At 36.2% G+C, this 25926-nt stretch overlaps 4 protein-coding genes across 6 annotated transcripts; 2 read left to right on the top strand and 2 right to left on the bottom strand.

Annotated features, from left to right (window-relative positions):
- The first annotated feature begins 23 nt into the window (after positions 1 to 23).
- acaa2 (acetyl-CoA acyltransferase 2) lies at positions 24 to 3807 on the top strand. The gene is made up of 10 exons (XM_073868100.1): positions 24 to 172; positions 676 to 842; positions 1123 to 1257; positions 1345 to 1455; positions 1545 to 1692; positions 1769 to 1944; positions 2319 to 2448; positions 2546 to 2616; positions 2698 to 2852; positions 3348 to 3807. The coding sequence occupies exons 1-10, from the start codon at positions 157 to 159 to the stop codon at positions 3430 to 3432; spliced, it is 1194 nt and encodes a 397-aa protein (XP_073724201.1). The 5' UTR covers positions 24 to 156; the 3' UTR covers positions 3433 to 3807.
- A 2606-nt stretch (positions 3808 to 6413) lies between these two features.
- Positions 6414 to 8898, top strand: rpl6 (ribosomal protein L6). The gene is made up of 6 exons (XM_073868099.1): positions 6414 to 6600; positions 6713 to 6821; positions 6921 to 7064; positions 8244 to 8292; positions 8429 to 8613; positions 8720 to 8898. Exons 1-6 carry the CDS (start codon positions 6446 to 6448, stop codon positions 8870 to 8872), a joined length of 795 nt encoding a protein of 264 aa, XP_073724200.1. The 5' UTR covers positions 6414 to 6445; the 3' UTR covers positions 8873 to 8898.
- A 3072-nt stretch (positions 8899 to 11970) lies between these two features.
- dynll1 (dynein, light chain, LC8-type 1) lies at positions 11971 to 14225 on the bottom strand. Its single transcript, XM_055167846.2, has 3 exons — positions 14072 to 14225; positions 13140 to 13278; positions 11971 to 12796 (listed from the first exon to the last, which is right to left on the bottom strand). Exons 2-3 carry the CDS (start codon positions 13269 to 13271, stop codon positions 12659 to 12661), a joined length of 270 nt encoding a protein of 89 aa, XP_055023821.1. The 5' UTR covers positions 13272 to 13278; positions 14072 to 14225; the 3' UTR covers positions 11971 to 12658.
- A 2775-nt stretch (positions 14226 to 17000) lies between these two features.
- Positions 17001 to 25841, bottom strand: polb (polymerase (DNA directed), beta). Of its 3 annotated transcripts, XM_055167844.2 has the most exons (14): positions 21450 to 21660; positions 20945 to 21002; positions 20760 to 20826; positions 20584 to 20658; positions 20348 to 20406; positions 19970 to 20019; positions 19828 to 19879; positions 19659 to 19713; positions 19512 to 19584; positions 19114 to 19184; positions 18940 to 19026; positions 18778 to 18845; positions 18305 to 18444; positions 17001 to 17534 (listed from the first exon to the last, which is right to left on the bottom strand). In XM_055167844.2, the coding sequence occupies exons 1-14, from the start codon at positions 21619 to 21621 to the stop codon at positions 17440 to 17442; spliced, it is 1122 nt and encodes a 373-aa protein (XP_055023819.2). In that variant the 5' UTR covers positions 21622 to 21660; the 3' UTR covers positions 17001 to 17439. The 3 variants fall into 3 exon arrangements, 1 of the variants encoding a protein (XP_055023819.2); XR_008634194.2 differs by lacking the exons at positions 17001 to 17534; positions 18305 to 18444; positions 18778 to 18845; ... (7 more) ...; positions 20584 to 20658; positions 20760 to 20826 and adding exons at positions 22785 to 22921; positions 23225 to 23367; positions 23461 to 23586; ... (2 more) ...; positions 24929 to 25020; positions 25572 to 25841 and having other exon boundaries at positions 21450 to 22712; XR_008634195.2 differs by lacking the exons at positions 17001 to 17534; positions 18305 to 18444; positions 18778 to 18845; ... (7 more) ...; positions 20584 to 20658; positions 20760 to 20826 and adding exons at positions 22785 to 22921; positions 23225 to 23367; positions 23461 to 23586; ... (1 more) ...; positions 24625 to 24846; positions 24929 to 25043 and having other exon boundaries at positions 21450 to 22712.
- Positions 25842 to 25926: the final 85 nt, after the last annotated feature.

Genomic DNA, 25926 nt, shown 5'->3' with positions numbered 1-25926 from the left:
ATGGGTGATGTTGTTTTATATAATCTAATACTTGACGAATAAGTCGAATGTTGTGACGTGAATGTTGCGCTGTGTGTAAAGTGGGTGAAAGTTCACGCGCGGTGTGTCTGCAGCAGTCACTCGAATCAAACGATCAATATTATAGTCAACATCACTATGGCTCTCTTAAGAGGTAAATTAACTTTATATATTTTATCTTTAAATACGTTACATGTAATTGCTTAGATGTTTTTGTTTGTTATTTTGTATGTTTTTGTTTTATGCCGCTTGCTCTTGAACTTCAAAGTCACAAGTGTTTTTATTTACGTTTAATTCTTTCTCCATGCAAACTGCGTTTCTTATATTTTCACGAGATCACAGCTGGAATTCTTCAACTTATTATTAAGAGGGCCATGTAAGCCTAAATCTTTAAAATGAGTATTATATTAGATATAAATAATAAAACTGCGTCATTAATTGAACCAACTCCAGCATCAATCAATAAAAGCGTGTTAGTGATAGAAGTAGGGTAAAGGGGATTTCATTGACACATTACATCATCTTTATAGTGGGTTCACACACACACACACACACACACACACACACAAATACAAATGTAATAATTATTATTGTCTTTTATACTGCAATCCATTGCATGACTGTTTAAATCACTGTCTCCTCTTTACTCTCATTCAGGTGTGTTCATAGTCTCTGCAAAGAGGACACCGTTTGGCACATATGGAGGTGTGCTGAGGGAGCACAGTGCTACAGATCTGGCTGAACATGCTGCTAAAGCTGCTCTTTCAGCTGGGAATGTGGCACCAGAGCTGGTCAACAGTGTCATCATGGGAAACGTCATGCAGGTGAGAGAGTAACTGACACCTCTGAACTACACAATAACTGATAGGGCCGCAAGATATCCAGAAAGCATCAAAATTTTACAAATGTGCATACGCAATATGCATTTTATCATATGGGGATAAGAACCTTACACTGTACAATACAATGTAAACATACAAATACTTTTGTAATATGTTGCAAAAATTAATTAAAAATATGCTTTACGGTCATTTATACCATTCAGAATGGTTATTTTTCTTCAGTCTGGTCATTTCCATGAACATGTCTCTCTCTCTCATGCAGAGTTCTGCAGATGCCCCCTATATCGCACGGCACGTGGGTCTGCGGTGTGGCGTACCGATACCAGTCCCAGCGCTGACTGTTAACCGTCTCTGTGGGTCAGGATTCCAGTCTATAATCAGTGGAGCACAGGAGATCCAGATTAAACTGAAAGCGCTTGAATATTTCTACATGTGAATATAAAGCTGAGGTGTTTATCGGTTGTGTGATGTTGTGTAGGAGATCTGCCTTAAAGAGTCAGAGGTCGTCCTGTGCGGAGGGTCAGAGAGCATGAGTCAAGCTCCTTACGCTGTCAGGAACATCCGCTTCGGGACCAAGTTCGGAGTTGATTTGAAGGTAAAATTATAAATACCGTTTGGAATGTAAGTTCCAGTAATGATAAAGGTCTGTGATTAGAATAAATAACATGAGTGTTTGTGAATCAGCTGGAAGACACACTGTGGGCAGGACTGACCGATCTACACGTCAAGATCCCAATGGGCATCACAGCAGAAAACCTGGCAGAGAAATACCACATCACACGAGAGGACTGTGACCAGTACGCCTATCAGACACAACAGAGGTGGAAGACAGGTGAGTGTGTCAACCTTATGCTAAACATCAAAACATCAGACCAGTACTGACACGTTTCTCTCTCTCTTAAATGCAGCTAATGAGGCTGGCTATTACAGCGCTGAGATTGCACCCATTGATGTGAAAGCCAAGAAAGGCAAAGTAGCCATGATGCAAGATGAACACCCACGTCCACAGACCACCCTCGAGCAGATGGCAAAACTCCCCACTGTCTTCAAGAAAGGTGGAACAGTCACTGCTGCCAATGCTTCAGTGAGTATAACAGTTTTAGACCAAATGTTAACAATATATAATAATATTTAACAATACTCCTGGATTGAAGCAGTGTGCATGCATTTGATGTTACCCCCAATCTGTTAGGGTTTATTTTGAAATGTATGCATTTGCCAGACGCTTTTATCCAAAGTGACTTACAGTGCATTACAAGGTATACATTTTTATCAGTATGCGTGAACATGACCTTTTGCCCTGCTAACACAATGCTCTACCACAGAGCTATACAGGAGCTATCAGTAAAACAGCACACACTGTCTAAACAGCAAAATCCAAATGTTTACGGTTATTATTTTTACTTTAACATTATTATGTAGTTTACATGCCTTTTCTATTGTTGCCTTCTCTCATAGGGTGTGTCTGATGGGGCCGCCGCTGTGGTCATAGCCAGTGAGGACGCTCTTAAAGCACACAACCTCAAACCATTGGCTAGAATTGTGGCCTATCACAGCTCAGGCTGTGACCCGAGCATCATGGGAATTGGTGAGAGTTCAATTTTTACCAACTTTTTGGTCTGTTCTCTAAAGGGAAATATTTATAGCTATTTATTAAATTACATCATATTTTGCATGTACCTCAGGGCCTGTACCTGCCATCACAGAAGCGCTGAAGAAGGCTGGCCTTTCACTCAAAGACATGGATTTGGTGGAGGTAGATTGAGTTGCATTAGAGCTTCTGTTGTCTGTCAAAAGTGTGCACCAGATGATACAGATGTGTTTTTCTGTCTGGCAGGTGAATGAAGCATTTGCACCTCAGTATCTGGCAGTGGCGAAGGCTTTAGGGTTGGACCCTGAGAAGAGCAACGTTAATGGAGGTGCCATCGCCGTCGGACACCCGCTCGGAGCATCTGGGACGAGAATCACTGGACACCTCACTCATGAGCTGAGGTACAGACCTTTCACACTTCCAATGCAACACACATTTATATATTTATTTTATTAATGTGGCATCAAAACTGACTGTACCCTATTTTCCGGACTATAAGTCACTTCCGAGAATAAGTCGCATCAGTCAAAAATGCCTTTTGAAGAGGAAAAAACATATATAAGTTGTAGTAGACTATACGTCACGTTTATTTAGAAAACGATTTCACAAAATCCAAGCCGAAGAACAGACATTTACATCAGTTCCAGGAACCGCCAAACTATGAAAAATATGCTACTTATAGTACGGAAAATACGGTAATTTAATGGTGGATGTGACATCACTAACATTTTATTCTTGTGGATATCCCATTCCACGTGGGCATGTATTGTTTTAAGAAAAGTAAAATGGTTTGGAATGTCATTTATATGAACAGGTGATCATTTTAGAATATATAATCCTTACTGTGTATTATTAGTACATGCAGTCATGTGATGAGTGCATATCTCTGCTTTCAGGAGGCGAGGTGGAAAGTATGCAGTGGGCTCAGCTTGCATTGGTGGCGGTCAGGGCATCGCCATCATCCTGGAAAACATGAACTAAGACAAACTAACACACACTTACTGAAGATACACACAAACAAGTCAAGCACCAGTGTATACCATCCTAAATTAAAAATAAATCTTCCTCAGGACAGAGAAAGTGGTAGAAAAATAGACTCACATGCGGTTAATTATGCAACTATGACATTTTTATAATACGACTTGTTAAAGCAAGACGAGAATCTGATGGAAAGTAACGTTGGTATGTTCAGATGTTGATATTGTAATGTGCCTTGCTCTTCTTTTGCCTGTGAAATATTCACTCCACCGTGTTTTTTTGTAAAGAATCTTGTCTGTATAAAATATTGGCTTGACATCTTGACTAACGTGAGCCTTGATTGTTCTTATCAATGAATTAAAAGCTGTACAACTCTCAGTTCTGTAATATCACTAATTTATTTAGTGAGGCGGCCACATGTAGATTTTATATTTTGTGCATTCCGTTATGAGCAATGCTGCAGGGATACTATTGTAAAAGGGATAGTTCACCCAAAATTGAAAATTCATCATTTACTTACCCTTAGTTGTTACATTTCTTTGTTCTCCTGAACACTAAGAAAAATATTTTGAGCAATGTCTGTAACCATTGACTTTCATATTATTAGTTTTTCCTACTACACTGCAAAGGTTATTTTCAAGAAATAAAATCTTAGTATTTTTGTATTGTTTTCAGTGGGAGTATCTAAAAATTCTTTAAGATGATTTTTCTTGATGAGCAAAGTTAGGGTTAGGGTTAGAGAAAATAAGTCTAGTTTTTAGACCAAAAATATCAAATTCAAGTGATTTTGTGCAAAAAAACAAGCAAAAAAATCTGCCAATGGGGTAAGCAAAAAATCTTGAACGTTTTTCTTAAACACTAAATTCAAGAATAATTCAAGAACAATTTGCTTACCCCATTGGCATATTTTTTTTTTTACTTGATTTATGCACAAGATCACAAATTTGATGTTTTTGGTCTCGAAATTAGACTTATTTTCTTTGGTCGTTTTGCTCATCAAGAAAAAGCATCTTAATTTTAGAGTTTTTGGATATTTTTACTGAAAACAAGACAAAAATACAACAAATTTTTTCTTGATAATCACTTTTTGCAGTGTATGGAAGTCAATAATGCTTCAGCTTCCTGCTTGATGGCAAATTTCTTACCTTGTGTTCAGCAAAAAATAAGTTTATACAGGTTTGAAAACACATAGGTAAATAAATGATGACAGAAAATTTATTTTTTGGGTGAACTATCCTTTTGGCTAAAGCTGCTTTTAAATTAAATGTATTTTTAATAGAAATAAAATATAGGAAAACATATAATTAAAAATGGTGCCATAGCAAAAAAAACTGTAATATATTTAAGTTGAAGAAACAAAATGATTAACTAAAATAAATTAATGTATAGTAATAATAATGTGGAAAAAATAATAGAAAACAAATTATGTAAAGGGTGACCAATAGCTGTGATTTATGACAAAAAAATGTAAATTACAAAATATGGATACAATACAAGTTTATTCTGACCGACAGCTATAAGTCGCTATATATATAATAACACTCTATTTGAAATTTTATTTTGTTGACCTAGTTAACATTAGCTACAATAGAATATGTCAACAGCAGGTTAGTTAATAGTATTGAACATGCTTCTCTTTCTAACTAGTAACAGATTGTCATAGTAACCTTATATTCAAATGCTCAGTTATCTCATAGCAAATATTTTCTGTGGTAAAACATGTAGACTTATTATGTAGCAGGTAAATAGTTTATCACAGTTAATATGTTTGTACTTGCAAAAATTTGCAAATATAAAAGGTTTCTAATTTGGGTAATTTATGACCCATCCGTGTAATGTAGACATACAAAACATTGTGTTTGTTTATAAGGAATAATAAAGGAATAATACATGATAAAATACATTTCTTTTACAGATTCAGCAAAAAAAAAACTCTGTGATTGAAATAGCACAGAAAATGAATACGGGTCATTTTAGACCCATTTTGTGTATTAGAAGGGTAACGTTAGTGTTAAAAAATTATTTTTTTATATAAAAAATCTGTAATATATGTAATGCTGTATGACAAAAAAATATTTCTTTCAGAGATAAAAAAAACTATGTCGTTTCACTTTTGATTCATGTTGTGGTTAAACATTAAAATAACTTCTGAATAATATATAGTTAGGCTTTCCGTTTCTAAACTGATTCACTTGTCGGTCGTTTAGTGGCGCTCACATCTCACATGATGCTAGAAAGCGCGTGCGTCTTTAAGACCAGAGTGACGGAAGTAGAAGCGCGAGCGTAACACGTCACACTATATATACGTCAAATGCCCGGATGTCGGTCTTTTTTTTCTAGCTGAAGGTAATTGTGGCTTCCATGTCTGATTTGTCCAAACGCAATCTATATTAATCTGGTCAATCGGTGCTTTATTTTTGATTATGGATTACATGTGAACGCACTGTGAAATGTTTAACACCAGTAAATGTGATTATTATTCGCGTGTTGTGTGCTTTAGCTCAGATTATTCCCGATCGGTACGCGGTTATCGTTTAGGCCTGATGCAGACGTAATGTGAGCTGAAATGAGCGTTTGTGTGTTTTACTTACAATAAAAAGACGTAACAAACATGTGAACAGTTGTCAATAAAATGCCGTGTTTATTGGAAGCTCTCTAATTCCGTTTTATAGTTTCTAACTCTGTTTGTGTGTGTGTTTAGCCGGTTAGCTGCGTTACAGCAGGTCACGTTGACTCAGTGCAGCCTCATGCTACACAAGTTAATGTAAATGAATGATTGAGCATGTTTACTGGTAATGAAATTACAGATATGGTTTATTACTTTCATAAACCTTTAATACGTAAATGTGTGTCCATTCAGCTGGTAAAAGACTAACTGTTACAGTTAATGTACAGTACTAGTAATAAACTATCCTACAGTACAGTTATGCAGGACTTTAGGTCAGCTGCAGAACATTTAAGATGAAACCATGTCTGTATTTAATGCATATCTGAACATTTGTTTTAAAACATTCAGATGGCTGAGGGCGATAAGAAGAAGGCTGCCCGTAAGCATCACGGGAGCCGTAACCCGGTTCTGACCCGGGGCATTGGCCGATATTCCCGGTCAGCCATGTATTCCCGTCGTGCCATGTACAAGAGGAAGACTAAAGCTCCTGTGACAAAGATTGAGCGTCTGCAGTTTAAGAAGTGTCATTTAAGTTAACACAACTTCATTATTACTCGAGACTGTGTGAAATTTACCAGTATTAGAACAGAAGTATGCTTTGTGTTTTCAGATTGAAAAGAAGCTTAAGGCGAAACCAATTAAGGAGAAGAAGCCCATGACTGCTGTTAAGACTGTCGGTGGAGACAAAAATGGAGGCACCCGTGTCGTCAGACTGCGCAAAATGGTGAGTTGAAAATCGTAGTCTGTCCCAGTATCCAGTATGAAATGTAGGAAGTTGAAAAGTTTGATTTAATATTTATCCGTTTTATTTTTGTGTGTCCAGCCCCGTTATTACCCCACAGAGGATGTTCCCCGTAAGCTTTTGAGTCACGGCAAAAAACCTTTCAGTCGCCACATCAGAAGACTTCGCAAAACCATCACCCCTGGAACGGTGCTTATCCTCCTGACCGGACGCCATCGCGGCAAGGTACATATATTGGGTTTTTTTTGTGTGTTTTTCAGTCCTTGTCCCCTCTCTGTGAAATCAAGGCTAAAGTCTTATAATCTAAAGGGGGTTGCACACCGGACGCTTAATGCTGCGGCGTTCTAAAAAAACCGCCTGTCCGCGGCACCCAGCTTTGACTCAGGAAGTTGCTCAAATCCCTGTTGCGCCACTCACATAGTGTAACATTAAATAACATCATATTTGTCACAAATCATTAACGATTAACATGTATTTTGCATTTTGAAGTAGACGCTATCTCATTAAGCTTGCGCTATTTAATGTGCACTTCCGGTGTACGATACCTCCGAGTTGTCCTAGACGCGGTGCTGAGCTGCGCGTCCGGTGTGCGACCCCCTTTAGAATGAGATAAGGAGCATCAAAGATTGATTTCAATCTTTGACATGACCTTACTCGGTCAGTATTAAAGATTATATATTCACACAAACTTCTGTATGTGGGATGATTTTTATAGAAAATGGTAAATTTAAAAATATCAATGCGTGCACTTTTAATCTTTGTACAGCCCGTCGTGAATGTGTTAGCATTTAGCCTAGCCCCATTAATTCCTATGGCTCCAAACAGGGATGAACTTTTTTGTTTGGAGCCATAGGAATGAATGGGGCTGGCATGAATGCTGACACATTCAGGAGGCGCTGTACAAAGATTAAACATGCAGGCATTGAAAAAGATGTTTTAATTCATCTTAGTTGAGGTAAAAACCATAGTAAAATATTGAAAAACGGTGGTGTTTTCCTTTAACAGATCAATCAAGGTTTATGGCTGTGCTTTAAAAATAAAAGCAAACAAAAGGCTCAGCTGTGTAGGTTCCACCTAAACTTGACTAAAAATAACACTGCATACTTGTATAACCTACAACATCTAAAAGTCTTTAAACAAAAAGCTAACAGTACTGCATATACATTAATAATATACACTGACGCACACCTGTAGGTCCGTATCACAGCGCTGCACTCACATGACAAATGAAACTCCTACATACATAACAGACCAGCGGACCTTCCCACACAAACACTTGTTAACTGTTTATCTACACTTTATTGTGCAGAATTGGGTTAACAAGTTGCACTTGATATTTGCATTGCAAAAGATTCATATTAGAAACTGAAATGGCAGTTTTTAATGCTGTCTGTTTCTTTACAGCGTGTGGTCTTCCTTAAGCAGCTGGGAAGTGGTCTCCTCCTCGTTACTGGTAAGCCAGTTTTCTTCCTGCTTTGTCGTTTACCATTGAAGTATTTATTTCACAAGTCCTGGTCTTTTTAGTCTCAATCTTATTTAAAATCTGTATCCATTTGCTTATTTAGTGAATCATTGCTGATCTTTCGCAGGTCCGTTGGCTCTCAACCGGGTTCCCTTGCGCAGAGCTCACCAGAAGTTTTGCATTGCCACCGCTACCAAAGTAGACATCTCTGGGCTGAAAGTTCCCAATACATTGACTGATGCTTACTTCAAGAAGAAGAAGCTGAGGAAACCCAAGCACCAGGAGGGAGAGATCTTCGACACAGAGAAGGAGGTAAATCAAGTTGTTCTTCCATCATGTGTCCTTGAATATCAGGATTGTAACAAATGTACTGCCTGATGTGAACGATGTGGTGCTAAGCGTTCCCTTTGTTTTGCAGAAGTACCAGCTGACAGAGGAACGAAAGGAAGTTCAGAAAGCTGTGGACTCTCAGCTTCTTCCTCTGATCAAGAAGGTTCCTCAGCTGAAGGGATACCTGCGCTCCCAATTCTTCCTGTCTAATGGAGTTTATCCCCATAAACTGGTTTTCTAAGATGCGAATAAAAGTCTGTTCACCCAGTTCATTCTCCCAGACTCATTTTTGGTTTAAACGTGTGAAACTCTTTAAGGGGACATTTTACAAGATAGGATAAATCTTTGGTGTCACCAGAGTAGGGGTGAGTGGGGCACAAACTAACGCGGGGTTAATTGTAACACTGCTACTTCACATATTTTTACAGGGCCGAGCAATCTGCTTTTGGTCTTTCTTTTACTGTCAGATGATCATCTGTGAATTTGTGAATAAGTTTTGGTTAAGATATTGAACAAAGAGTGTTTTGGAGGCATAAAAGTACATTTCTTCATTTTATGTTTTTTTTTCTTCTCGATTTCTGAGTTGGGTGTGTAAGTCACCAAATCCAACCTTATTGTTTGTAAATCACTGTCGAAAACAAACATGTCACATTTCGAAATGTCAGCAACTCTTAGTAAGCTGGGATTGAAAATATTTGTACACTGCGGGGTTAGTTGTCACACAGTGTTACAACTAAAGCCTTCCGTATATAATGAAATGAAAACAATTTAAATACTATTACTCAAAACGATAACAGTTAATAAAATAGCAGGGGAAATAACTGATCATTACAATTTTTTGTCTTAATTGTGCAGCCCTTTCAAAAAAGAAATATTTGTATACATTGATGCATAATACAAGGATGGTTCGATGAAGGATCATGGATGAATAAATTTGTTAATATCTATTAATTATAGGCAGATATATAAACAATATCCACCTTTAGTACATAGACAGAATTTTATTGAATTGTTTGTTTAAACAAAATTTTTTAGCAGGTGTTACAACAAACCCTGTGTTTGTTATAATGAACCTCACCTATGGGTTAAGTTGTAACGTTTTCACTCCTGTCACTTTTGGTGTAGTTGTGTACTCTAAAAACAAACGGTGCTATATAGCACCAAAAGTGGTTCTTTGCTCGTAATCATAGAAGAACCGTTTTTAGTGCCATATATCACCGGTGAAGCACCTGTGTAGAACCATGTAGGGGCCATATAGCACCACATATGGTTCTACATAGCATTATATTGTTCTACACGGGTGCTTCACCGGTGCTATATGGCACTAAAAACGGTTCTTCTATGATTACGAGCAAAGAACCACTTTTGGTGCTATAGCACCGTTTGTTTTTATAGTGTGTGATAACAGTAATTCCCACAAACAAACTTTTAAGTGTTCATTTGTAGCAGAGATGTGTATGTTGATTGTGTAAAAAATGATTAATTTAAATATTTTTGAATTATAGAGCCAAAGTCAAAAAGCGTTAGGTTGTGCCCCACTCTCCCCTACATATGTGAAGTTTTAAATCAAAATACCATATAGATAATTTCACCTAAAATAGGAAAATGTGTCTTTTTGATGCCTTTCCTTTTAAATGCAAACGGGTCATTCTACAGAAACGTCCACTTTTGGAATGGCAAGATGTCTTAAAATTTATTTCATTTTCTAACACTAAAACTTAAACCACATTATAAGATTCTTTGACTTTATGAGTATACATAAATGACAGCTTAATGATTTTTTAATTTTCGTGTGCTTGTACTTAATGACTCCATAAACCATATTTTTGTCACTGGTGTTACCTTACTTCTTTAGCAATATTAAAGGTGTTTTTGAAATATTTTTTCAGCTTTAAAGCTTAATTCTTAAGTGTAGCAGAATTCAATGCATTTAAAATGATCATCATGTCACATGTGAAAGATTTTATTTAAAGCAACACTATGTAGTTTTTTTACCTTTTAATAATGTCTCTAATTATTTCAGTGATAGAATAACTTTTAACTGGACAAATTGTACTGTTGCTGCAACCTGAGCAGCCTCCTAGCTGCTACAAGGACACTCTGAAAGTGACGGTGGAGGGTAGAGCACACAGCCCCGCCCCTCCCCCTGCCTGCAGAAGAGTGTCTGATACCAGGCACTGTTGTGCTTTTCAACCACATGGGGGAGCTGTAAGTCATTTTACAAAATTGCTGCTGCAAAGTATCAAACCACATGTTGTCAATCATTGTATACTCACTAAATTAAGTAGTTTAATTAATTTTTCTAGTTTTTCGCAATTCCCAAACAAATAAAGGAGGTCATACCAGTGACTTAAACTAAAAGCTTCATATGAAATCATGATGTAAATGAGAAGATTTCTGATAACTGAAAAGAGACATTGACTTACCATCGACTTCTCTTCATAGATCTCCAGAAAATTGAAAGAAGAAAGTCAAGTGATGTCAGCAGTGTGATTTTTATTTAAAATTAAGAGCTTTTTTGTTAAACGGTAACACCAGTGACACAACTCCAGGGGACCACTACTTTCATTATATATTTTATGATATTTATTTAGCTCAAAATAAAGCATTTCCGCTCTGTACATGACTGTGGGGACGAGCACTTCTGTGGTGCTTGAAATTTTAATTAATTAATCAAATATTGCTAAATTGATGGCTCAAGATGATGTAATTTTTGAAATAACATGTGTCATTTTAAAATATAAAAAATTGTAACCCTAAAGTGTTTTTCAAGTTTAATATTTCTGTAAAAGCTAGGGACAGAAAAAAAGACATTTCCGTAGAATGACCCAAACACTGATCACCATATAATGGCGGTTTGTTGAAATTGAAACTCAGTTGTGCTGCTTTTATTTTCTCTGCACTAAATGACAGTGCTGCGGTTGGATAGTGCAGATTAAGGGGCAGTATTATTATAAAATCCCCTTTTGACATCACAAGGGGAGCCAAATTTCAATGACCTATTTTTTCACATGCTTGCAGAGATTGGTTTACCAAAACCAATTTACTGGGTTTTTCTTTTTCACATTTTTTAGGTTGGTAGAAGCAATGGGGACCCAAATATAGCACTTAACCTGGAAAAAGTAATTATGTTCCCTTTAAGTGGTTGTTTTTGAGTTGGTTTAAAATTGATGTGCACATTTTCAAACCCTAATCTGGAGATTTGGTATTTGAGATGTTTAGTTTGAAATAATTAATTTTTTACATTATTTCATTTTGAGGTCATTTCTACAAGTAGCTTTTGTTAATATTGCATGTTTCACATCAGTAGTCATGAAAAACTGAGTCACGAGCATTGCAGTATTTTAATAACTTTATTAATGAATCACATTTGCTGTAATTCTATTAAAATGGACATGAAATTCAGAGTATTTAAAATGCTGCATTAGCAAAGATTCATTCATGAATGTCAAATTGGTTCTTAGGTTCTGAGGACAGTCATGTTATATAGTCCTGCAAAAGAGATGCAAAACTTGTTGAACTTTATCATTTTTGTGTCAGAACAACAGACACAAACTTTCTTGTAGTTAAACAAAAATATAAATGCACCCCAACTGACCGTTCACAGATAACTGATAAGACAAAAATATATATTTTATTAATGAGACCGTATTAGGTTTAATCATGCCGATAGGACTACTAACTGTAGTGGACCCTGAGCGTTTTTCCTGTTGTGGATGTTGTCCAACATGGATGCACACAATTTTAAAAACTTTGCTTACATCACCTCAGACAACAAAATCCACTCAAACAGCCAAACAATGTTGTTTTAATTTAAAAAAAAAAACATAAAACGCTCCAACGACGGTGTATAGAAAACGAAAATAAATACAAGTGTTTCCTTATATCATTCTCTTCTCATATGGCCATTTTCGAAACAATAATCAGAACAAAAGAAGCAGCCGAGAGAAGGCCGGTCCCAGTACAGGAATGATCAGCCCGGTAGATACAGTCAGTTTTAATGCTCTGTTGAAATGGCGTCGCTCGTTCACCCAGACTTAAACAGCAGAATGGCCACCTGCCCCAAGTAGAAGTAGATGAAATGCTTCGTCTCGTGAGTCACGTAGCTGCCGAAGTTCCTTCCCACGATGCAATGCCAGGTGGGGTTGTACTTTTTATCAAATTCCTGCAAGAGAAAAGGCCATGAAACACTGCTGGCGTACCATTTCACATTCATTTTGTGATTTTCACCCTGAAACACGATGTAGCTTTTATCTTATCCTTTGGTTAATTCAAAGCGTCCAATTATATTTAGAATGGAAAGCACTGATGAAAATAAACGAGAACCATTTTGATTGCATGTCAACTTTACGTTTCTGCTTACTTCACCAATAAGCTGACAACAAGGTATTCATGAGCACATCTTCAGTGCTAAAAATAACCCCAGCTAACAAAGACGTCCCATTTAAAAGCTGGACGTCTGTATAGTGTCCTGCCCAACGAGCCGAAAAAGACCACAGGCGTTTTACCTTCTTGATGTAGGCAGCGATGTCTTTCTCGATGTTGTATTTCTCCAGCGCCTGTGTGGCACACTCCACGGCATCCTGCTGCATCTCTTCAGACATGTCCGCATTTTTGATCACAGCCTTCCTGTCCGACATGATTGTTCTGCAAAGGTAGAGAGAAATGATGACGAACGAATGAAATGAATTGGACTCACACCTTCGTGAGTTTCGCTAGAAGTATCTATTCTTGAGGGCAGCCAATATAATCATCTTCAATCAAAGGTGCGTATTAAGGAGCCATGTTGGTTTTTTGCCCTGCCCCAAATACACAATCCAGTACCATCCACCTTACTGGTCAGACTGGTCAAACATTGAGCGTCAGAGACCACCAGCCACGCGGATGGGGTTATATAATAACAGCACATGAGATGCTCAACAGCCTTTATTCCGTCTTTATTGCATAACATCACGCGGCATATTTCACCAGGTTACTGTTGCCATGGTCACCTGAACTAAGAGCTGTACTCAGCAGCACCAAAGACTAATTCACCAAACTTATAATACTTACAGTGAAATGCTGCTAATACAATAAATCAAAAAAGATTATTAAGTGAGTAAAAACTCACTTAATAATCTAAGGACATAAAACTAAATATTTATTTAGCTTTTTAGGGGGTTTATTCGTAGTGAAATTAAATGAATGGGTTCATATCAATTTCTAAAAATGAGAAAACTGTCGAGACATATAAAACGAGCAACGTCGATGTATGATAAATAAGAGACTTTTACATTATTTTTTAATCTGGTAAGTTATATATTCCAAAATGTATTATTTACGTCAGCTACTGAAATATGGGTGTGCAAACAATCAACACGCTCCAATATCGCTTTTTTAAAAGAAAATACAGTATTTATACCCGTAAACGATACAAACTACAAAAATAGAAATGTTTTACCTTATTTTTATGCAGTTTTCAGACACAGAGACAGTGTACGTTTGCACGCGACGCGCCCGTGATGCTCCCGCTGTGTGCTTGACTAAAAGTAATGTAGGTGTGTAACTGACGGTGACTCCTCCCGCTCTTGTCTCCCATTGGTTGTGAATGCCAAATTATGGCCTTTGATTGGTCAGATTTGCGAGCTAGTGACTGCAATGTATTCCTGCATTTTATTTCAGACCATAATGCATTGCTCCTTAGACGCTTCGTTGGTCTCCATAGCAACAAACTGTGAATTTTCCAGAAGAAAGGCGGGCAAAGGCAGTGGATGTGTTCCTCGTGTGCCCCGTAAAGGGAACTTATATTGTGTTCAGCCATTTTGAGCGCGATTTTAAATCACAGGGAGCCACATGCGATCTTATAACTACATCAATACATCATTGCTGAGGCGGAGAAAATGATCCAATCAGTGATAAATAGTTAAATCAGTTTTAGTTAGTTTAATTCATTTTTGGCAAATGCGGTCATTTAATTCGATTTTATTTAACTAGCGCTTTTGTTCATTGTTTCAAAGCAGCATGGCAGTTTTTAACTATAGTTAAGAATGGATTACATGAAGTTACACAGAGTTAATCACATTTAATTCCATTCCAAACTGTATTATAAAGATGGAATACATGGAGGTATTTAAATGTATTATTAATAGAATAATGTGTAATACTTCAATACCAAAAATAGGCTATAGCTTTACATTTTGTTCAGAAATAGAGTGCATGGAGGGATACAAAATAGTTTGAAGGCCATTGCAATGTGCCATAAATCGAGTTGTTAAAGCAGCGTTTCTCAATGTGTGGGGCGGGCCCCACTGTGGGGAATAGGAACATTACAAGTAAACTTGTAAACTTATTTTATGCAAAGTGATAATACATTAGCACGTTTATTTTCTCTATTGAAAGGGTTTAATGCTGTTATGTTTTAAAATATGTGATTAAATCAATTTTAACATTTAATCTTAAAGCCTAGTTGATTACTATTTTGTTGGAGCGACAGGTGGGGCTCGGAACCTTCCCTAACTCCAAAGTGGGGAATGGCAGAAAAACACTGTGTTAAAGGGAAAGTTCATCCAAAATGAAAATTCTGTCACAATTTTCTCATCATCATGTTGTGGTAAAACTGTATGAATTATTTTTTTCTGATGAACACAAAAGAAGATATTTTGATAAATGATAGTAAGCAACACCCAGCTGCTGTAACCATTGATTTCCATAGTAGGAAATCAAATTAAAGTATTGTGATAAATGATGAAGAAGATATTTTGATAAATGTTTATATTCACACAGTTAGGTACCCATTGAATTACATCATATTTATTTTTCCTACTATGGAAGTCATTTATCCAAATTTTTTATTTTGTGTTTATCAGAAAAAATAAAATATTACAAATTTACAACAAAATGAGGATGGGAAAATAAGGACAGAGTTTCCATTTTTGGGTGAACTATCTTTAACGCTAAATGTGTAGGTTTCGATGTGTCATATTACTCAAATATTACATCTACATTTATTTTTAGTGTGTACTCGGGGTTCATTGTAAAGCAGAATGTTTGTGTGAGCCTAGAAAGTATGCACACTATAAAGCTTTAATTAAATATTTGGATAGGTTTCTATTAATCCACTAAATACAGTAGATAATCTTTTTTAATAATTCTATAATCATTACTATTTGTACAACAAACCAAATGGTATACATTTTTTACTCTGATAGTTCTTCTGACATATAAATAGTACTAGAAAACATGTCTAAGTTGCAAAATTGTATATAAAAACTAATTTTAGGAAAAAAGTGCGGTCCTGCAAGCACATCGATTAAAACATCATCTTAAAACGTATACAAATTGAAACAATTGAAATACAATATGTGATTAAAATAAAATTGTATAAAAACAACAATTGGCAAAAAATTATAAATAAAGATGCTTACTTTAGACAGCTTTATTATATAATATTACAGATTTCTGAAACACTCACGATGATGTATGCTATCTGTCAGTGTAACGTCTCTTCATTCATACATTTGGAAAGTCATTCAGTGTAACGTTAAGTAACGTGTGAATTTATAGTACTAAAATTATGTTTTTTTAAACATACAGACACATTAACAAAAAAAACAAAATGGCCATATATATATATATGCAGTGTGAAGAAGTTGTGATATGCACAAGATTAATTACAAAATCTTATGAAGTGTGTCCAAGAGCAGACTTTTATTGTCATTACAATGTCAATAAATGATGACATCAGAGGAACAAAGTTATTTGTATTTGATGTAAATAATATTTATCATAAAACATGCTCAGCCTTGTGATGCACAAAAACCGATCCGTCATTATTTAGCACAAAGCTCTTTACAATCTAATCTTATAAACATACTGCTTTAATAACCACTGTATGTGCCTTCACACTTAAGCAAGCCAATCAGATCAGAGCTTGCTAAATCAAGAAAGCTCTTGCCAAGTCAAATGATGGGATCCCACAAATGTTTTCCATGTATATGACAACTATTTTCTCAAGTTCATTTTTGAGGAAATTCTGGTGTTAAGCTAAAGCATTCGAATCTAATTTATCCCTTAAAGAGAATTATTATTGTAAAAAAAATTATCTACTCAGGTCAATTTATTATTTTTTGTAACCAAGACACTAAAAAATTTCATACAATAATTATATCAAACTTTATTCTAACAAACACCCATTTGGCCAATTAAAAAAATTCACCTAAAAAAAATTTGACACTTTGAAAGAATTTCATTAATGTAGGTATTGATGTGTATATATTTTTAATCAATTCAAAATGTGTGTGTCTGTGTGTACCCATTTCAGTTTCCAAAATATTATTTTGTTATTGTATTTCACTTTGAGATGACACTAAACACACTTCAGAAACTGTAGGTTGCCTCACCAACCGCATTTTACTACATTTTAATATTTCAAACAATATAATGCCTACATAAATAATGTAACTTGACAAACAGCACCACAGAGATATAACATGCAAATGTTTGCGGTATTATCTTTGAGAGAATTACAGAATCTGACACATTATTTTGACTGTGCTTTCTAATCTCTCTATTAGCTCTCCGCATTTCAGACTTCAAATTAAAATATAACACATGATTTAAAAGAAAAAACACTCAACTACTGCTATGCAGTTGCCTTTATGACCTCTAAAACCTCAAACTTAAATGCATATCACCTCCTGAAATGTGTCCTCTAATTAAAACACTTGCACTTAAACAGAGTTTAAGTTGAAATTTTTGCGTATGACTGATGTGTTACATCTCTGTAAGAGGTAGAACAGCTTTCTTTACACTTCTCTTAGCGTTTGTGTTTCACTCGCTGCGTTCCTTTGGCTCCCTGTACTTAAACTGGATATAGTCGAAGATGTCCTTCTCACTGTCCACCAGCAGAGGCTCTCCAGCCACACCTGTAACATTAGAGAAAACCAAATATCAAGATACACAGACTCCTTAAGCTTTATATAGCCATTTTTAACACATGCATATGGGAAATGTATGTATAAGCTCATAACAAATACTGTAATACACTCACCTAAAGTATTATTAGGAACACCATACTAATACTGTGTTTGACCCCCTTTCGCCTTCAGAACTGCCTTAATTCTACGTGGCATTGATTCAACAAGGTGCTGAAAGCATTCTTTAGAAATGTTGGCCCATATTGAGAGGATAGCATCTTGCAGTTATGGAGATTTGTGAGATGCACATCCAGGGCACGAAGTTCCCGTTCCACCACATCCCAAAGATGCTCTATTGGGTTGAGATCTGGTGACTGTGGGGGCCATTTTAGTACAGTGAACTCACTGTCATGTTCAAGAAACCAATTTGAAATGATTCGAGCTTTGTGACATGGTGCATTATCCTGCTGGAAGTAGCCATCAAAGGGTGGGCACATGGTGGTCATAAAGGGATGGACATGGTCAAAAACAATGCTCAGGTAGGCCGTGGCATTTAAATGATGCCCAATTGGCACTAAGGGGCCTAAAGTGTGCCAAGAAAACATCCCCCACACCATTGCATTAATGAGAAACTGAACAGGTGTTCCTAACAATCCTTTAAGTGAGTGTAAGTATTCAGATAATAAATCACACAGCGCTGGGCTTTGTGGAAATCAAAACAAGGAAACTGAATCCACAGAAAGCAGATGAAGTGTGTAACAACGATCAATGTTTCTCACCAGTCACACCGAGTGGACGAATCGTGTACTCATTAAGAGTAAAGCCCTTTTCCAAAGCATGCGTCCTCATGTGCTTGTTGAAAATGTCACTGCCAGTGAAGTACAGCACACCACAGTAATACTGATCTTTGGGAATGAGCCTACAAGACCAGAGAGGTATAGAAATGAGGAACATTTTGGAAAAAAAGCCTAATGAGACTTTTAAATGGAAAGGATAAAGTGTTCAAATTACTATGTGATGTGTTGGCACCTATGCATGCAATAATGACAAATCCTTACCGAAACGTACTGCAATGGCACAGTGATCGTTTTAGGAGGTATAGTTTTCAGTTTAATTTATTTTTAATAAAATCACCATATATACAAATACCATTATATTTACCAAGAGCTCCAAGATAACTTTAAAAAAGTACAATGGTGCCATAAATGGCAAAATAAACCAAATAACATAGGGATATAAAATCTATGTAAACCTGATATCAATACGACGATGAATATGATCCTCTTCATCCTCCTCTTCTTTCTGTAGCTGACACACACCCTGAGGAAATAACATTCCTTGTTCGTTTGTTTGTTTGTGATTGACAATTTTTTCAAGTGAGATACAATTTAAGAGAAAAAAAGAGAGAACTGACCATAAACTTGGTGTCTCCTTTAGACAGGGTGTCAGTGATGAAGTTGATGGACTCTAGATGATCCACAACATCGTGAAGAAGTTTTGGCTACAGGAAGAGACAGACATCATATTGTGAAAACTTAAAACTTGCGATCCCCAAAACTTTTGACTTGTCTAAGTAAACAAAGTTTACCTGTTTCTCAGATTGAGAGGTAAAGTTTGGGTGAGTCAGCAGTATATCAATATCACCACTCGACTCTGCTCCTAAAGATTATTATAAACACATTCGAGTCAATTAACTTAAAAGGTATTAACTGACCTCGACCTGATTCACTTAACAAATATCCTTCATCTTTAACAAAAACAAAACACACACGGTTTATTTGGTTTTCATTAAAAGCAACAGAACGAATTCAAAGAAATATTTGCATTTTTCTAGTGAGAAATTCAGTTGAAAGAGCAATTCATGTGTGATAAACATCTTGCGAGATCAGAGCTGAGAAACACGGTGTGTAGGATAAATCCAAAATAACGTGATATGAATATCAACCATCATTGAGGTTTAATAAGCAACTGTAAATAAGCATTTACCTCTTCTGTAGCTTCCACATATGGTGCCGATGTATTCTGGATTCAACAACTCCAGCTCCTTTATTATCAGAGACTGAAAACACAAATCATTACAGCCATAAAACTAACAAATCTGACACATTTAAGATCACTGAAAAAAAATTGTACCTCCATCTTTTGCATTTCGGCACGAGGTATTCTCTTCTCAAATTCTTCAAAATACCTTAAATACACAGAGTAAGGCACACATTAAAAAATACAAAACATTTTTTGAAAACAGTAATAATTATAAAACAAACACTATGATACAAATCCACTGCGAGTTAGTCAGGCTTACTTTAATCCAATCTGCTGATGGTGGTTTAGTTTGTGTTCAATCTTCTTTAAATCTATAAACACACAGATGAGAATTTAAACTTCTGTATGGTGACGTAAATATATTACAGCAGAAACATTAATAAAGAATATCGGATACAAACCTTCCAATGTTCTGACGCCTTCATCATAAAACTTTCGAGCTGCAGCAGGACTATAATCGAAGAGAGAGAGTGTCAATGTTTTATACACATGATGTAATTTTATTGTTACTTTAATTGAAGAGCTCAGATGCAAAATCCTCTAAGTGTGTCTGACTTGTTTTCTTGTAAATGAGCAATTTTTATCTTGACTCTTAATGGATTCCGCCAATAGAGCAGTATTTCTAAGCCGTTTTGAAGCATACGTATTTATTGAATGTCTAGTACGTGCTGAGAGCATTCGGTTAATATCATCAATATCTCATTTTTGACTGAGGTGGCGTTAAGCAGCTTTTGCATCGAAGCTCCTCAAATGTTGACTTGAAATGAAGAGCGTCGTACCCGATTCCAGTCACTCTGGTTAAGAAGTTGATGGACGAGCTTGTGTCATCATTGCGTATCTTTTCAAGACATACAGCATGCTATTTAAAACACATCCCTGTTAAAATCTAAACTGCTTTTATGATACACAGATATAAGGTCTCTATAAGACAGCATATCATTTTGGTAAACAAGTTGAAAAGATAATCATTAATAAAACTAAATATGCTATAACAAATACCAATGCACTCGAATACCTTTTCAAGCTTGCGCAGTTTCCCCGTCGTCAAAAACTCGTCGATTTTCTCAGCAATCTTTGCACCAACTCCATCCTGATGGTAATAAAACATTTAACAATAAAATGCTGTGCTCAGATCAGCCAAATAAAAAAACATCAGGATGCTCAATACTAGTAAATATAAAGCTTGTGTACCAGTTTCTTTGCTTCTGTTCCATTTTTGATCTTCTGTGGATATTTGGCGATAACAGATGCTGCTTTTCTAAACAAAAGATATGAAATAAATATATAACACACATATAATAATTTCTAGTCACTTATTTCTAATACATTTTGTTATTTCTATTTATAAAGTTATGAATATTAGATCAGCGCCTTACCTGTAAGCATTGTATTTATGAATGGCTCTGTTGACATTTCTTTCATAATTTGCCAACTCTGAAAGGAAAACCATTAAAACTGTGTTTTAGCTAAAGCACTGCTACCTCAATGGACCAGCAACACAATCTCACAATAAAATACAATTAAGACACAAATCAAGTAAACTGCAAGCAAAGATGATTATAAATTCTATAAAATCGACTCATATATATGTATTTGTGAATATAAGCATGGTGTTATATTCAAACAGGATGTTACTGTAAAACAGCCTGCTTTTGTTTTGTTCTCAGATTACTGAATTGAAACCATGTGGATTTAAATTGTACTTATAAAATAATAATAATAATTTTATTATATAACATGTTTGAAAGGTCTAATACTCCATTAAATGTGCGTTTCTCGTAGGAACAGACAATATTTCTGATCAATTTATCTTCATTCATTTGTTATTTAAAGGTCCAGATAGCTTAGCCACATGCTAACCTGAGCTGTCACAGAACTCACCTATAAGGAAGTCTGTAATTCCTTCATTCAGAGTCTCCTGTGGCGCTTTCCGTTTACTCATGCTTGATAATGATCGTGGATTTAATATATGAAATGGTAAATGTTGTATTTTTACTTGAAAATACGCTGAGTTGACGCTCCACACAACAGGACAAAGCCTTCGCATTAGCATTAGAGCCACGCAAGAACACGGGGCGGGGATTATGGACGCCCCTCCCACTGCACACACACTGACCAATCAGAGATTGTATTACGTGAGTCGTCGAGTCTTTTAAAGGTCTTTGGTAAAGATACAACGTGTAAAAAAACGACATTTTTAATATCATTATTGTAAGATAACAAGAGCACAAATTTAAAATGCGTTAAACATAAGAAATATTGAAAATTACAAATTTTGGCCGTTTCTCAATCCGAAGGGTTGAGGTCGTATTTCTAGGCTGCATACGTCATCAAGACTGTCTTATTTCAGAATATTAACAGTTATAAAGTTCAATATTAATATTAGTTAATCGTAAATTGCTATAATATGCTCATGGGAATGTAATGCTCAGTTAAATTAAATAAACCAGACTTGATGACGTAAGCAGACTGCATATGCGACCTCCGCAGCCTTCGGATTGATGTAGATAGTTGGTGTATATGTATTTTTCTGTGTGGTACTTTTACTTCGAAACATCTTATAATAAACAACATGTTTATTGTCATCTTCAAAATAAGCACCACTGTCATCTCAGTACTGTAATACTAAAAATCATTACAACACACCAAAACTAACATTCTACTAATACCACAATTAACAAATACATTATAAATAGTTGGTTAGTACAAATGCTGCAGCTGAAAATTTCAACAAAATGACTGTATGTGATAACAGAAATACTGCAATTATGATTCATGTGGAAAATTAAAATTGTAAAAGTCGTTCATTAGCCAAAGAGACCTCAGTCAGGTCTGAATGTGCATTTAATAAAAAAATTTAATTTACATTGACAATATGTTGAAAGGCCAACCCCCTGATAAGATATTTAAATGCAGTGAAAATAAATGCAGTGAACTAAATCTCATTGAGTAATGTACCAGGATCAATCACACAGTGCTGTGTTTACGAGTCAATTTTTACATAAACTTTGTCACGGGAAAAAATTTTGATGGCTTCCTCCACTTCTGAGAGACGCTGATCAAGTTCTGCACGTCGAGAACGAATGCTGAGTGTGTCTGCTTTTACTGGGAGAGAAACCAGTTCACTGACCAGAGACCTGTGAGCTAAAGATAGAGAGAGAGAGTGACTCTTTCGCTCCATAAAAATTAGAAAAAACAGTGTTTTTGGACACTTACTATCTTTAAGAGACTTAAGGGTTTCTTGTCTCTCTCGTTCAGACATCTGTGTGTGTCCAGCAGGAATGGAAGGATCCCGCATGTTTTTCCTCTTCTCCTCCTCCTCTTTTCTCCACTGCATCTTCCTCTGCTCCAGACTAACAACAAGTAAAGTGCATGACAAAGAACTGAAACAGCTTGAGATGGAAAAAATTACTGCACATTGGTGATTTAAATAAGAGATTGCAGATGTTAAATCAAGTAGCCGGTTGCATAAACATTGCTGGTAAGTTAAGAACTGGTCTGACCCACTAACAATTAGTTAGGGCTAATCAGTCATACTTTACGGATTAAAAATGTTTGTATGCATTTTAGTTTAATTTATGCATGTATGATTTTTATTATTATGGCAATAAGAATCTAATGGGAACCTAAAGGGAATCACAAACAGAAGCACTTACTACTGTGGAACTTTTCCTTTCTCAGCACTGGGTGGTGGTTTTCCTCTGAGGTCCTGTAAGGATTGAGATCGCCGTAAGGTCGTCTTCCCTGCAGCACGCGCATTGTGACTCACAAAGTCTACCGTGTGACCTCTGACCTCCATCTACACAAACACAACAGTGAAAAGGAAATTCCATTGGAACAGAAAGAAACTGTTTTGTGTTCCTCAGCCTGAACAGAGAAATATTTGACGCACTTCAGAACTGGAATCTCCAACATGGTCCGGTGCCGGTCCAGACTCTGAGCGTCTGAGCGGCGGTCGAACTCCAGAATGAGCTTTCAGGAAATTCTGACATTCCGGTTTCTTGGGTGGGCTCATCTCCTACACAATACAGAGGGACATTATGATGTTGCTTGTGCTTAAACGTTTGCTGAATGAAAAAAAAACATTTTATTTGTCTGAATATCATTTGAAAGTAATAAACTGCTTCTGCACTGAAGCCATCTGGGGGAAATGTGAAAAATTCAGTCCCTTGTAACTCACTCACTTGTAATTGGGCCATAACCCTGGAGGACACGTCCTGGTATTTTGGCGATGTCCACAGAGCTTTAACAGGCACAGGTTTGGCATGTTCTCTCTGTGCCTCCAACTCTCGAAACCTTCTCTGGATTTCACGTAGCTTACGGACATTTTCTTTCCCAAAGTCACGTGCGACAGGTTCTGTTAAAGAGGTCATGTGATGAGATTTTTTTAAGATGTAAAATAAAGTCTTTGGTTTTCCCAGAGTGCCTATGTGTAGTTTTAGCTCAAAGTACCCCATGGATAATTTATTATAGCATGTTAAAATTGCCACTCTGTAGGTGCAAGCAAAAATGTGCCGTTTTTGGGTGTGTCCTTTAAAATGTAAATGAGCTGATGAAATGCAAACACTGATTGCAATGATTGTGTTTTTTTAAATTGAAACTCATTTGTGCTGTCAATTATTTTTTCTCTCTCTCTTTTTCTCTGCACTAAATGGGAGTGACGTGGTTGAATAGTGCAGATTAAGGGGGCGGTATAATATGTAATATGTCACAAAACCGACGAAACCTGAATGACCTATTTTTTCCACAAGCTTGCACAGAATGATTTACCAAAACTAAGTTTCTGGGTTGTTTTTAATCATGTTTTCTAGGTTGACAGAAGCACTGGGGACCCACTTATAGCAATTAAGCATGGAAAAATTAGGCTTTTTAGGTTATGAAAGAATAACATGATAGATGGAAATAACTAACAATAGGGCCACTTTTTTCAATGACAATTTCAAAGACAAGAATGGCAGAATGTTTTATGTTTAATTATGACAGAATTTTCATTTAAACATGACCTCGTTGCATGTGGTCATTATATTTTTAACAGCAAAATGGACTCTGATCTTACTGGGTTTGCTTGGATTGGGGATCAGTGACACTCCCTCCAGTTTCAGTAAGCTGCCAATCACTCCTCTCTGGCCTCTCTCCAGAATGTCAGCAGCGTTAGCACCAATGCGGGGTCGAGGAGTGACCCGAGCGCTGTAGCACCCTGGATACAGCACAGGATCTGGCGCTAAAGGACCTTTAAGAAAAGCTGGAGACTTACAGTTTCCCTCCAGTCGACCACGAGCTTCAACAACAGACAGATCAAATGAGCAACATAAAAGAGAGAAATAAAATACACAAAAGTAACATTGCTGGTCTAATCTTACCTGAGGATGGGCGTTTGTAGTATTCAGGAAACAATGTAGGGTCCGGAGGTATGGGACCAGAGATCATTGAAGGCCCTTCACACATATTCTTGCTTCAGACGATTAAAAAAAAGAAATGTAATCTATGAAAATACTAATTTTACAGAGCATATAGAGCAAACAAACAAACAAACAATACAAGCACATTACATTAAAAAAATGCTTTTTGTTTATTCATAATAAAATAATACATGTAGCATTTAAACATAAGCCATTTGATCTCGTATAAATCTGTATAAAAAGAAAATTATTATGGCTTATTTATAATTATTCTTTTATTATATACATATTATATAGACGGAAATGTTGCTATTATGAGTCTAATGAATGATGCTTACAACAGGTGCATAACACATATGAAATATTTTCATATCAGATTCTAGTAAGATGGACTAACTTATATAATGAACATAAATTTGCACTTAATTGTATATATTTATTTAGCCTACTGATTGTGTATTTCTCCTGCATGATCTCCTAATGTCAATAAACACCTGACGATTCAGATAATCCGCGAATCTGAATTATGCATCGCCAACTATAATCTGTTTAAAACATCGACTATATATATATAATGAAATTAAGTTATTCATTAAAGACTTACCTTTAATAAAATCCTTAGTTATTTGATAAATGTGCAGAAACTGTGCTGTATTTGCTCTTTCTCCAGTTACACGCAGACTGATGACGCGCTAACAACAAGCGCGCAGCATCGCCATAGCAACGCCTTAAAGGGACCGCAGCAAATTTACCCTAAAGATCTTTAGTCCAAGGAACAGAATACATTAATACCTTCTTGTACAATGTTTGCAGCCACTAAGTTGTTCTGTGTGAAACTAAATCTCAACATTATACAGCCACTGTACAGAAGAACCTAAATGTGTAAAAATGCCCCTTAGAAAAAGCAGACAGTCAGTTTATTTAACAGTTCAGGATAAACCGTGTTAGCTGGGCATCAT

The sequence above is a fragment of the Misgurnus anguillicaudatus genome, chromosome 5 (genome assembly GCF_027580225.2).
Source record: "Misgurnus anguillicaudatus chromosome 5, ASM2758022v2, whole genome shotgun sequence".
In the NCBI taxonomy this organism is placed as follows: Eukaryota; Metazoa; Chordata; class Actinopteri; order Cypriniformes; family Cobitidae; genus Misgurnus; species Misgurnus anguillicaudatus.
Note: the sequence above shows the minus strand (reverse complement) of the source record. Positions and strands in the feature narration are given on the sequence as shown.

Excerpts from the sequence above, each read along its gene's own strand:
- rpl6 (XM_073868099.1), top strand. The coding sequence starts at position 6,446 with ATGGCTGAGGGCGATAAGAAGAAGGCTGCCCGTAAGCATCACGGGAGC. Across the intron at positions 6,822-6,920 it reads TCGTCAGACTGCGCAAAATG|CCCCGTTATTACCCCACAGA; the intron begins GTGAGTTGAAAA and ends TTGTGTGTCCAG. Across the intron at positions 8,293-8,428 it reads TGGTCTCCTCCTCGTTACTG|GTCCGTTGGCTCTCAACCGG; the intron begins GTAAGCCAGTTT and ends GATCTTTCGCAG.
- polb (XM_055167844.2), bottom strand. The coding sequence starts at position 21,621 with ATGCTAATGCGAAGGCTTTGTCCTGTTGTGTGGAGCGTCAACTCAGCG. Across the intron at positions 19,027-19,113 it reads CCTCTCAATCTGAGAAACAG|CCAAAACTTCTTCACGATGT; the intron begins GTAAACTTTGTT and ends CTCTTCCTGTAG. Across the intron at positions 18,846-18,939 it reads AAGGAGACACCAAGTTTATG|GGTGTGTGTCAGCTACAGAA; the intron begins GTCAGTTCTCTC and ends TTATTTCCTCAG.
- acaa2 (XM_073868100.1), top strand. Across the intron at positions 1,258-1,344 it reads TCAGTGGAGCACAGGAGATC|TGCCTTAAAGAGTCAGAGGT; the intron begins CAGATTAAACTG and ends GTGTAGGAGATC. Across the intron at positions 1,945-2,318 it reads TCACTGCTGCCAATGCTTCA|GGTGTGTCTGATGGGGCCGC; the intron begins GTGAGTATAACA and ends CTTCTCTCATAG.
- dynll1 (XM_055167846.2), bottom strand. The coding sequence starts at position 13,271 with ATGTCGGACAGGAAGGCTGTGATCAAAAATGCGGACATGTCTGAAGAG. Across the intron at positions 12,797-13,139 it reads TCGCTGCCTACATCAAGAAG|GAATTTGATAAAAAGTACAA; the intron begins GTAAAACGCCTG and ends TTTCTCTTGCAG.